At 40.3% G+C, this 14,740-nt stretch overlaps 1 protein-coding gene across 1 annotated transcript; it reads left to right on the forward strand.

Annotated features, from left to right (window-relative positions):
- The first annotated feature begins 12,976 nt into the window (after nt 1–12,976).
- Nucleotides 12,977–13,876, forward strand: LOC132398829 (hemoglobin subunit alpha-like). The gene is made up of 3 exons (XM_059978670.1): nt 12,977–13,071; nt 13,321–13,528; nt 13,751–13,876. Exons 1-3 carry the CDS (start codon nt 12,977–12,979, stop codon nt 13,874–13,876), a joined length of 429 nt encoding a protein of 142 aa, XP_059834653.1.
- Nucleotides 13,877–14,740: the final 864 nt, after the last annotated feature.

Below are 14,740 nucleotides of genomic sequence, written 5' to 3' on the forward strand. Positions count from 1 at the left end.
AATATTCTATGATTGCCTCCTTGTTATCTCTGTGTGGACTCTAGTATTTAAGTGACGACCACTTGACTTCTGGAATCTTCTGTGACTGTCACCTTGCGCCATCGCAATGTGGATTTTATGAACCCTTCCTTACAAACACCTGTACCTGTTCCTGTGGATCTCAGAACCTTCTGGATTGCCATCCTAGGACTCTGTTTAAATTGTCTACAGTTTAGGTTGGGAAGAACTGTTTCCAGACCTCCACAGTTTGTGAACTAAGATGCATTGCCCTGTTAATTTTGGTTAGGGGAGTAATTGTTTTAATTGACTATTACATTGAAAATATAGTTGTTTAACATTTAAAATCTGTGTCAGTGGTCTATTGCTGCTGGCACGTAACACATCATTCAAAAGGTTTCAATGAGATCTCTCATCATGCTTCTGAATTCCACCAAGTACAGACCCAGAGCCATTAAATGTTACTCGTATACTAACCCTTTCATTCCTGGAATCATCTCTGTGAACTTCCTCTGGACCCTCTCCAATGCTAGCACATCTTTTCTAAGATAAGGAACCCAAAACTGTTCACAATACTCAAGGTGAGGCCTTACCAGTGCCTTACAAAATCTCAACATCACATCCTTGCTCTTGTATTCCAGACCTCTTGAAATGACTGCTAACAAGGCATTTGACTTCCTCATCAGCGACTCAACCTGCAAGTTAACCTTCAGGGTATTCTGCACAAGGACTCCCAAGTCCCTCTGCATCTCAGATTCCTGGATTTTTTCCCTGTTTAGAAAATTGTCCATATATTTATTTCTACTACCAAAGTGCATGACCATGCATTTTCCAACATTGTATTTAATTTGCCACTTCCTTACCCATTCTCCTACTCTGTCTAAGTTCTTCTGCATCCTACCTGTTTTCTCAATACTACCTGCCCCTCCACCAATCTTCGTTTCATCTGCAAATGTGGCAACAAAGCCATTTATTCCATCAACTAAATCATTGATATACAGCATAAAAAGAAGTGGTCCCAACACCGACACCTGCGTAATACCACTAGTCACTGGCAGCCAACCAGAAAAGGATCCTTTTATTCCCACTCGCTCCCTCTTACCTATAAGCCAATGCTCTAACCATGTTAGTAACTTTTCTGTAATACCATGGGCTCTTAACTTGGTAAGCAGCCTCATGTGTGGCACCTTGTCAAAGGCTTCCTGAAAGTCCAAATATACGACATCCACTACATCCTCTTTATCTATCCTACTTGCAATCTGCTCAAAGAATTCCAGCAGGTTCATCAGGCAGGGATTTTGTACTATCTTGTCCTGTGTCACCAAGTACTCCATCACCCCATCCTTAAAAACTGATTCCAACATTTTCCCAACCACTGAGGTCAGGGTAATTGGTCTATAATTTACTTTCTGCTTCTATCCTCCTTTCTTAAAGAGTGGAGTGACACTTGCATTTTTCCAGAACTCTGGCATCATGGCAGAGTCCAATGATTTTTGAAAGATCCACAATGAAGACTGATTCAAAATACTCATTTAGTTCATCATCCATCTCCTTGTCCCCTGTTATTATTTCTCCTGCTTCATTTTCTAGTGGTTCTATGTCCACTCTCATTTCTCTTTTATTTTTAAGATACTTGAAAAAAGTTTTACTAACACTTTGATATTATTTGCTAGCTTGCTTTCATATTTCATCTTTTCCCTTCTAATGATTTTTTTAGTTGGTCTCTGTAGGTTTTAAAAAGTTCCCAATCCTCTGTCTTCCCACTAATTTTTGCTTTGTTGTATGCCTTTTCTTTCAATAGGTTTGACTTCCCTCATCAGCCATGATTGTACCATTTTACCATTCGACTATTTCTTCACTTTTGGAATACATACATCCTGCACCTTCTTCATTTTTCCCAGATATGCATGCCATTGCTGCTCTGATGACACACCTGCCAACAGCTCCTTCCAATTTACACTAGCCAACTCCTCTCTCCTACCACTGTAATTTCCCTTACACCACTGAAGCACTGCTACATCAGACTTTACCTTCTCCCTATCAAATTTCAAGTTGAACACAATCATATTATGAACACTGGTTCCCAAGGGTTCCTTTACCTTAAGCTCCCTAATCACCTCTGGTTCATTACGTAACACCCAATCCAGTACAGCTGATCCCCTGGAAGGCTCAGTGACAAACTGCTCTAAAAAGCCGTCTCTTAGACATTCAACAAACTCACTCTCTTAAGATCCATTACCAGCCTAATTTTCCCAATCGACCCTTCATGTTAAAATCTCCCATGACTTCCATAACATTGCCCTTTTTTCCTCGCCTTTTCTATTTCCTGTTGTAATCTGTGGTTCACCTCCCAGCTACTGCTTTAGGGGGTTCCTCGATATATTGCTCAAAGTTGTTCCCTGTGATGCCAGACCATTCCCTCACTGGGTCTCTCTGCTTAGGTAGCTGGGGTCTCACTCTCAAGATCACAAGAGAAAGGAGCAGAAGTAGGCCATTCAGCCCATCGAGTCTGCTCCGCCACTCCACCATGAGCTAAACGATTCTCCCATCTAGTTCCAATTTCCTGCTTTTTCCCCATATCCCTTGATACCCTGACTAATTAGATAGATGGTGTTTGAGGTGTGCCTAGCCATACAGTCATGAGTGTTGAAAGAGTAGAGCAGTAGGCTAAGCACACACCCCTGAGGTGAGCCAGTATTCATCATCAGAGAGGTGGAGATGTTATTCTGATCTGCGCGAGTGTGGTCTTCCAGTTAGGAAGCTGAGATTCCAGTTACAGGGTGCGGTACAGAGGCACAAGTTCTGGAGGTTTTTGTAAGTCAGAATCACCGATTTGGATTGATCAGTGATAGTTTGCAAAGTCGTCACCTATTCTGTATTTGGTTTCTCCAATGAAGAAGGGCCCACATTGTGAGCACTGAGTGCAGCACACTGAATTGGAAGAAGTGCAAGTAAACCTGGAAAAGAAAAATAAAGTTCAAGTTCACACAGGGTATAAACGCCATAACAAAAATAGATTTTTTGTAGCAGCTGTGTAATACATAACAGGACAAAGACAAACATAAGTTCTATATTAATGATCTGGATGATAATGTGGTAAATTGGATCAGCAAATTTGCTGACGATACAAAGATTAGTGGTGTAGTGGACAGCGAGGAAGGTTTTCAAAGCTTGCAGAGGGATTTGGACCAGCTGGAAAAATGGGCTGAAAAATGGCAGATGGAGTTTAATACAGACAAGTGTGAGGTATTGCACTTTGGAAGGACAAACCTAGGTAGAACATACAAGGTAAATGGCAGGGTACTCAGGAGTGCAGTAGAACAGTGGGAATACAGATACAAAATTCCCTAAAAGTGGCATCACAGGTGGATAGGGTCGTAAAGAGAGCTTTTGGTACATTGGCCTTTATAAATCAAAGTATTGAGTATAAGAGTTGGAATATTATGGTGAGGTCATATAAGGCATTGGTGGGGCTGAATTTGGAGTATTGGGTGCAGTTTTGGTCACCAAATTACAGGAAGGATATTAATAAGATTGAAAGAGTGCAGAGAAGGTTTACAAGGATGTTGCCGGACTTGAGAAACTGAGTTACAGAGAAAGCTTGAATAGGTGAGGACTTTATTCCCTGGAGCGTAGAATAGAAGAATGAGGGGAGATTTGATAGAGGTATATAAAATTAAAATTATGATGGGTAGAGATAGAGTCAATGCAAGCAGGCTTTTTCCACTGAGGGTAGGGGAGAAAAAAAAACAGAGGACATGGGTTAAGGGTGAAGGGAGAAAAGGTTAAAGGGTATATTAAGGGGGCTTCTTCACACACAGAGCGGTGGGAGTGTGGAATGAGCTGCCAGATGAAGTAGAAAATGCAGGCTTACTTATAACATTTAAGAAAAAGTTGGACAGGTACATGGATGAGAGGGGTATGGAGAGATATGGTCCAGGTGTAGGTCAGTGGGACTAGGCAGAAAAACAGTTTGGCACAGCCAAGAAGGGCCAAAAGGCCTGTTTCTTTGCTGTAATGTTCTATGGTTCTAAGTTAATATAAACCTATGTGGACATGAATTATACATAATTTACACATGCATAATAAAGAACAAAATAAATAACAGTGCTAGTGCAAATTAGAGATAGAAAGAGAGAGAGAGAGAGAAAAATTCAGGCTATGGTACCAACATTATCTCTTTCTTTATCTAAATATATAAATAATAACTGTCCCTTTTGGTTTCCCTTTCATAATGCTTCTTCATAGTTAGAATGTATTGTACAATAAATTCTACAGGTGGACTGAATTGTCAGTTACTCTTCATTTCTTTCAAAGATTTCCATTCTTTTCACTGTAATTCATTTCATTCTGTTGCAGAAATACGCATTTACACATCCCCACTCTCTTAGTAAAATTTCCTCAATTATGAAGCAACATTTAGTACTTATCTTAGTGAAGGATATAAATACATAATCTGTAACATCAACTATTTTGTTATAATTTTGAAAAACGATTCAAAATTAAAGTGTCAATAAAACTGGCTTAATGGTGCAAAACTATGAATACCTAATATGATATGAAACTGATTTAGATGTTTACTTTTGTGATTGCTTACAGTTAGTTAGGCTTCAGCTTGTTAAAACATTTGAAAAAGCTTTTTTGGATCATCAGAAGTTCAGAGCTGGCAAGTGTAGATTATCTAAAGACCTCAGATTTTTGGTGTGCCTGGATATCTGCAGGTTTGAAAAGTGTGGGACAAAGGATAATTACACTTATTTATCTAAGAACAACCTTTTTCAAGATAAAGAACTTGGCTTAAGATCACAGACAGCAACATTCTCTCCATATAGGGCTACCTTCCAATATTTAGTACAATGATATAGCGAATTGCCACTGAACATTTGTTGATGAGTCACTGGAACTTTATCAGCTTTGAAGTGATGAATATACACAATAGACCATTTCCAGAACACACAAGTGCACAAGTCTTGCAGATCCATGATTGGGTACAACTTCGTTATCAACCATGTTAGTCCAGCCTTGAGCACCATGTTACAATGGGGGTGTTGGGGCGCAACAGTAGTGTAGTGTTCAGTGCAACATTATTACAGCTTTGGGCATCGCAGTTTGAAGTTCAATTCCAGTGTTTTCTGTAAGGAAGTTTGTTCGTTGTTTGCTGAGTGTGTGTCGCTTTCCTCCTACAGTTAGTAGTTTATTTGGTCATTGTAAATTATCCCATGGTTAGGCTAGAGTTAAATCAGTGGGTTGCTAGGCAATGCAGCTCGAAGGATTGAAAGGCCTGGTTTGCACTGTATCACTAAATAAAATAAAAATAAAAATACATATTTGCAAACCAATTTTAACAGCAGACTTTAATGATATATCTCAAGGAAATTTATTGTGTATGCTTGTTGCCATTACACTTTTAGTTTAAAGATTGGCCCTCGATGGAGAATAAAGAAAATATAAGTAATTTTACTTAAGAATGTAAGTCGGAGCAGGAATAGGCCATCTTGCCCATCCAGCCTCTGCTCTGCCATTCAATAGATCGTGGCTGATCTGGCCATGGACTCATCACCACCTAACTGCCTTAACCCTTATTTCCCCTATTTTGCAAAAATCTATCCAACCTTGTCTTAAGTATATTTACTGAGGTGGCTCCACTACTTCACTGGGCAGAGAATTCCACAGATTCACACTCTCTGGGAAAAGCAGTTCCTCCTCATCTCCATCCTAAATCTATTCCCCTGAATCTTGAGGCTATGTTCTCTGGTTCTAGTCTCACCTACCAGTGGAAACAACTTTCCTGCCTCTATCATATCTATCCCTTTCATAATTTTGTATGTTTCTTCCTATTTAATGTTTGAATATTTCTTAAAGTTGTAGGCAATAGAGTAATTTTGAGTCCTAGTTCTGAGCATGCCAAACCAATGTCACAGGATCTGATAGCTACAGTAACGTAAATCATGCCTATCTGTAATTGTACCAATGCTTCTTTATCATCACTGGGCCCAAATCATGGAATTTCCTCCCGATCTACATTATTGACTAGAGCAATTCAAATTGATGGTACACTATCTTCTCATGGATATTTAAAGGTCAGCAAAAAGATCATTTTAGCAACGATACCCAGAGCATGAAAAACAAAAAACTATCATAATAATAAAGCGTGTAATCACATCACAGGAGCAATAGTCAATGAACATAACTATTTAAAACAGATGAGGTACACTCACATCCACTCATTACATTTTGACAGGTCAATATCTAGGATTTTTGAAAAGGTAATCCCTTTGAACAATTTTCTGCCCCAACATTGCTACTCCTGATATTAAAATCAGTAAAAATCAAAGTAAATGGTTAAAACTGAGCAACAATTTTATCTGCCCTGGATGAACCAGGAAGTTAGAATTTGCTGATGGCCAGATCAGAGGCTTTCAAGGCTGGAAATCAAGAATGCTACAGGAGGGGCTGGTATGATCTCCGGAAAGCCATCTCACAGGTGGTGGAGATTCTGAACTGGATTGGTATCAATGAGAGATGCTTGACAGCTGTGGAGGCTGAATCCCATAATCTCCAACAAAGTTAAATCTAGTGACATGGGGGCCAGCAGGGCTTCACTTCCAGATGAGCTCAACACATTCTATGTTTGCTTTGACCATGTGCACCCCAACATCTCCTGATGATCCTTTGGTCTCAGTATATGAAGATGATGTGTGGGCTGCCTTCCAGAGGGCGAATCCAAGGAAAGCATCCATCCAGACAGAGTTCCAAAGACCTGTGCTGACCAACTGGGTGATGTGTTCACAGATATCTTCAACCTCTCGCTTCAGCGCTGTGTAGTTCCCACCTGCTTTAATCAAACCAAAGAAGAGCGTGGTTGCCTGCCTCAATGACTACCGCCCAGTTGCACGTACGACCCTCTCTAAGAAGGGAGAGAGGCAGAAGAAAGGAAATTACAGGTCAGTTAGCCTGACCTCAGTGGTTGGGAAGATGTTGGTGTCAATTGTTAAAGATGTGGTTTTGGGTGTCTTGGAAGCACATGACAAAACAGGTCAGTCAGCATGGTTTCCTTCAAGAAAAGTCTTCTTTGACAAATGTATTGTAATTATTTGAAGAAATAACAAGCAGGGTAGACAAAGGAGAAATAGTTGATGTTGTCTATTTTGGTTTTCAGAAGGCCTTTGACAAGATGCTTCACAAGAGGCTGCTTAGCAAGAAAATAATCCATGGTATTACAGGAAAGATACTAGTATGGATGGGCATTGGCTGATTGGCAGGAGGCAAAGAGTGGGAATAAGGGAATGCTTTTCTAATTGGCTGCTAGTGACTAGTGGTGTACAACAGGGGGCTGAGTTTGGACTGCTTCTTCTTACATTCTTTGTCAGTGATTTGGATGATGAAATTGATGGCTTTGTGGCCATCTTTGCGGACAATATTGAGATAGGTGGAGGGGCAGGTAGTATTGAGGAAGCAGAGAGGCTGCAGAAGGACTTGGATAGACTGGGAGGTGGCAAATGGAATACAAAGGAATATGGTCATACACTTTGATAGAATGAATAAAAGCATAGAATATTTTCTAACTGGGGGAAAAAATACAAAAAAAATCCAAAGAGATATAGGAGTCCTTGTGCAGGATTCCCTGAAGGTTAATTTACAAGTTGAATCGGTGGTGAGGATGGCAAATGAAATGTCAGCATTCACTTCAAGAGGACTAGGATATAAAAACAAGGATGTAATGCTGAGGCTGCATAAGGCATTGGCGAGGCTCCACTTGGAGTGCTGTGAACAGTTTTGGGCCCCTTATTTAAGAAAGGATATTCTGACATTGGAGGGGGTTCAGAGAAGGTTCACAAGAATGATTAGGGCAATGAAACATTCATCAGATGAGCAGCAATTGACAGCTCCGGGCCTGTAGTCACTGGAATTTAGAAGAATAAGTGTGGGGGGATCTCATTGAAACCCTTTGAATGTTGAAAGGTTTAGATAGATTTCAATGAGATGTGAAATGGATGCTTCCTTAGGTGAGGAGTCTAAAGCCAGAGGGCAGAGCCTCAGAATAGAGGGACAAAGATGGGGAGGGATTTCTTTAGTCAGAGAGTGGTAAATCTGTGGAATTCATTGCCACAGGCACTTATGAAGGCCAGGTCATTATCTTTAAGGCAGAGATTGATAATTTCTTGATTATTCAGAGTGTAAAAGGCTGTGGGGAGAAGGTAGGAGAATGGGGTTAAGAGGGAAGTGGATCAGCTATGATGAAATAACTCAATGGCCAAGTGGCCTAATTCTGCTCCTATGTCTCATGGTCTAAATGTTACAGGGAAATTTCTACTCATTTGATAGTAGAATTTGTACAGATCATCTAACAACTGAGCGGCAATAGAGGATTCCTGAAAAATGACGGTGAGTTGGGAGTTCAGTGTTGCTGAGGAAACTGATTGAAATTTGGCTTGACCAGAGATTGAGTTTTTCAGGAGCTCCCTCTGCTGGCTGGTAGGAGGCAGTAAAGTGTTAAAAGGATTAGACATAGTTCAGACCGTGCTGGAGTTCCTTCATTTTTATATTTTAACCTTGACCTAACTCTCTATCACTTGTTGTAGTGCTAATTTAAGGAAAAAAAAACTCCATGAATTTGTTGTTTTCAGTGAAATAATTATAATTGGCTCACTAAATAATGTTGGAGCAGAGGTTTTGGATCTTGACAGTCCAAGCTATATGTAATTCCAGTATTATAGTGAGTGGATTACCATAATGAAGACTGAGGTAGCACAGGAAAGAATTAAGTTACACACAGTTGCTGCAATACATTTGTTAAATAAACAATTATCACAACTCCAATTTCTCAAAAAGAAGGCTTTCCTGACACATTCTTCCAGATCAGTAATAAGAATAATAAAGGATATCATTGCTACTTCCTGGTAAGAACACTGAGAGATGTTTATTCAAATTGATTAGATCGCAAAACAACTTGACATCTTAAGACATTTCATCAGTTTAGTAACGTTTATTTTTAGACATTATTCTAAAAACCATGTTCCATTTCACGCATGTCTTCACTTACCTCATCCTTCTGCCACCACACTAGGGTTCCTATTATCCTTACCTACCACTCCAGCTGCCTCCATGTCCAGCACATAATTCTCCATAACTTCCACCATCTCCAGTGGGATCCCACCACCAAGAGCATCTTTCCCTCCCCCTACTTTCCATTTCCCGCAGGGATCGCTCCCTTGCCCATTCGTCCGTCCCCACTGATTTCCTTCCTGGCACTTCTCTTGCAAGCAGAACAAATGTTACACCTGCCACTACACCTCCTCCCTCACTACCATTCAGAGCCCCAAATAATGTGTAGGGCAACAATTTGCATCTAGTGGTTATATTGCCATTAGTTTCAGGATAATTATGGAGAGGGATCAGTCTGGTCCATGGGTTGAGATTCTAAATTGGAGAAAAACCAATTTTGATGGAAACAGAACAGATCTGGCAAGTGTGGATTTGGCCAGGCTGTTTCTGCAAAGGTATACTTGGTAAGAGGGGGGCCTTCAAAAGTAAAATTTTGAGAGTACAGAGTTTGTATGTTCCCATCAGAATAAAGACGGGGGGGGGGGGAGTTTAGAAAACTTTGGTTTTTGAGAAATGTTGAGGCCCTGGTTATGAAACAGAAGGAGGTGCATGGCAGGGAGCAACAAATGAAGTTCTTGAAGAGTACAGGAGATGCATGTGAACACCTCGAAGGGTTCAAAGGTACATTTAATGTCAGAGAAATGTATACAATACACATCCTGAACTGCTTTTTCTTCACAACCATCCACGAAAATCAAGGAGTGTCCCAAAGAATGAATGACAATTAAACGTTAGAACCCCAAAGCATCCCTAGCTCTCCCCTCCCACACGTAAGTGGCAGGAAGCAATGATCTCCCACCTCCCCAAACCACCAGCAAAAAAGAAAGCATTGGCACCCACCACCAAACATTCAAGTGTACAGCAAAGCATCAGTAAAGATACAGACTTGCAGCACCCCAAAGGCTATTCGTTCACCCAGTATTGGACATGACACAGGTTCTCTCTCTCCCTAATAAGGGAACAAGAGATATCTCTGTTTCACAGCGAGAGGGGAGACATAACAAAGAACTCATTGTTTTATAATGTTAAAAGTCTGTTGTGTTGCTTTTTCGGAGCTCTGTGCCCAAAGAACTCGGGTCTCTGGGCACACAGCCAGAGATCTTCCATGTCCCACAATGCACCAATTTCCTGCAGAGTCACTGGCCTCAAGTCTGCCCCTCACAGAGCCACAAAATTCTGAAACTCCAAAGGCAAACTAATCTTCTAGGGCATGTCCTTGGTATATCAAATAACTGCCAGTTGTGAGACCCCGAGAGCCGGTTCAATTCCCATAAAGAACTGATGTCAGTGTGTAACTCCTGGTCAGGGTCTTCAAAAGAACCCTGGAAGGGAAAAATAAAGATACTAACGATGGAAATAGAGCTGTTTCTGGTGATGCAAGCAAAGGAGTCACCATTAGACGCCATTGTCTCCTAAATTCCACCCCTTAAGAAGGAAATCAAGAAAGCTAAAAGAAGGCATGAGTTTGCTCTAGCAAACAAGATGAGAGAGAATCCTAAAGGCTTCTACAGATATATTAAGAGCAAAAATATAGCAAGGGACAAAATTTGTCTTCAGGAAGATCAAACTGTTCATCTGTGCATGGAGCCGAAAGTGATAGTGGAGATCTTAGATGGATTCAGAAGATGGACACAGAGACTCCAGAAGTGAGGCAGAGCAGCAGTGAGTTCATGGACCCTATGTAGATTACTGAGGAACAGGTGTTTGCTGTCTTGAAACAAATTAAGGTGGATACATCTCCAGGGCCTGACATGGTGTTTCCTCTGACCCTGTGGGAGATTAGTGCAGAAATTGCAGGGGATGTAGCACAGATAATTGAAGCAACATTGGCCTCAGATGAGGTGCTGAACAATTGGAAGATAACTAATGTTGTTCTATTGTTTAAGAAAGGCTCTAAGAAGAAGCTAGGAAATTGTAAACTGGTGAGCCTGACATCAGTAGCGGGTACATGCTAAGGGATTGGTATAGAAGTATTTGAATAAACAGGGAGTGAGTAGGGATAGTCAACACGGCTTTGTTCATGGTAGGTCATATCTAAACAATCTTACACAGTTTTTGGAGGAAGTTATCAGGAAAGTTGATGAATGCAAGCTGGTGGATATTGTCCACATAGACTTTAGTGAGGCCTTGGACAAGGTCCCACATGGGATGCTGGTCAGTGAGGTTCAGTCACTTGGCATTCAAGATGAGGTAGTAAACTGGTTTAGAGATTGGTTTTGCAAAAGAAGCCAGAGTGTGGTAGTAGAGAGTTGCCTCTCTGACCAGAGGCCTCTGACTAGTGGTGGCAGCAGGGATCGATGCAGAGTATATTGTTGCTTGCGATCTACTGTATATCAATGATCTGGCTGATAATGTGGTAAACTGGATCAGCAAATTTGCAAATGACACCAAGATTGAGAATGTACTGGACCAAGACAAAAATTATCAAAGCTTGCAATAGGATCTAGACCAGCTAGAAAAATGGGATGAAAAATGCTAGAAAGAAATTAGTACAGACAAGTATGAGGTGTTGCTCTTTAGAAGGACAAACCAGGATAGGACTTACTCGGTGAGTGGTAAGCACTGAGGAGTTCAGTAGAGCAGAGGGATCTAGGAATACAGATCCCTTGAACATGGTGTCATAGGTACACAGGGTCGTAAAGAAAGCTTTTGGCACATTGGCCTCATAAATCAAAGTATTTAGTACAGGATTTGGAATGTTATGTTGAAATTGTGTAAGACATTGGTTCAGTTCTTGTCACCTACCTACAGAAAAGATATTAATAAGATGTTTCCAAGACCTGAGGACCTGAGTTAGAGCAAAAGTTTGAATAGGGTGGGACTGTATTCCCTAGAGTGTAGGAGAATAAGGGGAGATTTGATAGAGGTATACAAAATTGTGACGGTATAGATATGGTAAATACAAGTGGGTTTTTCCACTGAGGTTGGCTGAGACCGGAACTAGAGATCATGGGTGAAGGGTAAAAGGTGACTTGTTTAATGGTAATATGAAGGGAAGCTTCTGCACTCAGAGGGTGTTGGGAGAGTGGAATGAGTGGTGGATGTGTGTTTATTTATATTTTATTGAGCTGCACTGCCCAGTAATCCCCTGATTTAACCTGAGCCTAACCATGGGACAATTTACAATGACCAATTAACCTACCAAACAGTGTGTCTTTGGACTGCGGGAGGAAACAGGAGCAATGTTTCAAAGTTGCTCTGGCCATCCTCAGATCTTACACCTTCCATGGACTTGTGCATAACCAAATCCTTCAGCTTTATTTACATGATTCTAGACTGACACGCTTTCTGGTCCAATGTCATTACATAATAATTTGTTTTGCCCAGTCAGTTTCTGTGCAGTGTACACAGACGAGGTTTGTGAATATTCGAAAACCATGTCTGCCCGCATATTGAAGTTAAACGGTTGTGAAATAAAAAGACTGAAGGTGAGGAGGATGAGCTTGAATGGGTGAATTCAATGTAAGATCCAGCCAAAAACAACAATAAAATACATTAAAGTTATTATATCAGGATTAGCTTGGAAGCACATACAGATTTAATGAATATTAATCTACGTTTACTAATACAGTAACTTACATGAAAATAAAATAACCCTTTGCAAGAGTGCTTCAAATGAAAGGTCTGAGGATGGTGTTTAGCTTTCCTGAGGTTATCTTTGCTAACGGTTGTAAGTGAAACAGACAATTGGTTCTCTATTCACTATTGTCTCTTATCATTAGATTACGTAGACCGTGAATCAGGACCCACAACCAATGGGAAAAATGGGGCGGAGAGGGTGTGCCTCTGTGTGAATTGCAATAAATATGGACACATCAAGCCAGAGGTATCTCTTGGTTACTCAAAGATCTGGAAAAGTGAAAACTCCGCAAGAATGGTGCTCTCTGGTCACAACAAACAGGTTATAGAGGAACTGGGCAACCTGATAAAGGCAAATGCTGAAGCTTGGGGTGCAGATGCTTTAGCCAGGTAATTTTCTTCGATTCACACAATTGTTATTGCATTTTCAGCTATTATTTGTAATTGATAACATTCCTTGCATTCCTTTACTCAGTGAGACCACTAAAGATGCACAATAACAATCTCTGCATAGAATTGAAGATTTTCCAAAATAATGTGATTGCTAGTCTGAAGAATAAAGGAATTTGACTCTCAGTGAGATGTAGTGTACATTGTGACTGCAAATAATTTCTGCCTTCATTTTCCATGTTTGTGAAGATTGTTTGAGATCCACCCTCAAGCTAAGACGTACTTCCCAAAATTCAATGGCTACAAAGCCTCTGACCCAGCCGTCAGAAAACATGGTTGCCTGGTAATGGAAGCTGTGGCGGATGCAGCCCATAATGTGGACAACCTGAGTAAACACCTGGAAAGTCTTGCCAAGAAACATGGTGAGGAACTTCTTGTGGATCCTCATAACTTTCAGGTATGTAGCAATTTTACAGATTCTTCCTCATTGTCATTACACAAACTATGATATTGTGATTAGATCTGCAACTATGAAATTCCAACTTTATTTTGTTCAGTGTCATCGTGTTCAGTTTAGCTGAGAATACTTTTTCCTGCTACACGATACTTAGGAAAGCAGTCAAATCATCCGTTGACAATATTAACACTGTCTTATGTTATTTATTTTTCACTTTTACAGCTGTTGGCTGATTGTATCGTGATCACCTTGGCTATTAACTTGCAAGCGTTCACTCCTGCAACCCACTGTGCTGTCGACAAATTTCTTGAGTTGCTCGCGCATGAATTGAGCTCCAAGTACCGTTGAAGATGCAATCAAGAAACTATGGTGAACAACAGCGAGATTATCATTTAATTCCACATTTTGTCATCGATTAATTGTCATAATTGATAAACTGATCTAAATAAACTTTCACTTCAATCAATGCTTTATCATTTGCTGTGGCTCATTTATTAACTAGACTTAATTTCAGAAAAATACCTGTCAGACATGTCTTTAGCAAAAACACAAAAATACAGCAGGATCTGTTTACCTCTATCACTAGATAACAATAAAAAGGAGAAAGAATTTGGATATTGTTTCAGATTCAGCAACAATAAATATATAAGTGAGGCATGGTTTTTTTATAACAAATAAAACATTTATTAAATACTGAAAAACAAACCCCCAGAAGTAAACAAACAACTAACGTAACTGGAAATCAGCTGCTGTGCGGCAGCTTAAAGAGATCATAAAAGAATAAAGCGAAAACAGTTCTTAAAGCGATATTGCAAAAACAGTTCTTCAAAGTAGTACTGCAAAAGTTCAAAATGCTTACAGTCCATTAAAGGAGAGACTTTTTAAATGATTTAAATTCTCTTTCACATCGTGTTGTTGCGGTTCCCAGTCGAACTATGCTTTTCCCAGAGAATTTACGAAGATGAAAATGAAACGGCTTAAAGGCACTGACCTTTCCTTTACAAAACTGTACCCAATCCTTTCTGCTATTATTTGCAGGGGTTAACACAGGCACAGCCAACGAATTCCTTCCAAATGAGGATCAAACAAGGTCGAACCTGTTTCACCGTCGAAATCAACTTTCCTCAAACTTTTAACTCCTGAACTCCAATCTTCACTCTCCACTGATTTTTTACTGGCAGTATTATAAAGAAACTGCCGGCAATGACCTTT

Source organism: Hypanus sabinus, chromosome 9 (genome assembly GCF_030144855.1).
Source record: "Hypanus sabinus isolate sHypSab1 chromosome 9, sHypSab1.hap1, whole genome shotgun sequence".
Classification (NCBI taxonomy): Eukaryota; Metazoa; Chordata; class Chondrichthyes; order Myliobatiformes; family Dasyatidae; genus Hypanus; species Hypanus sabinus.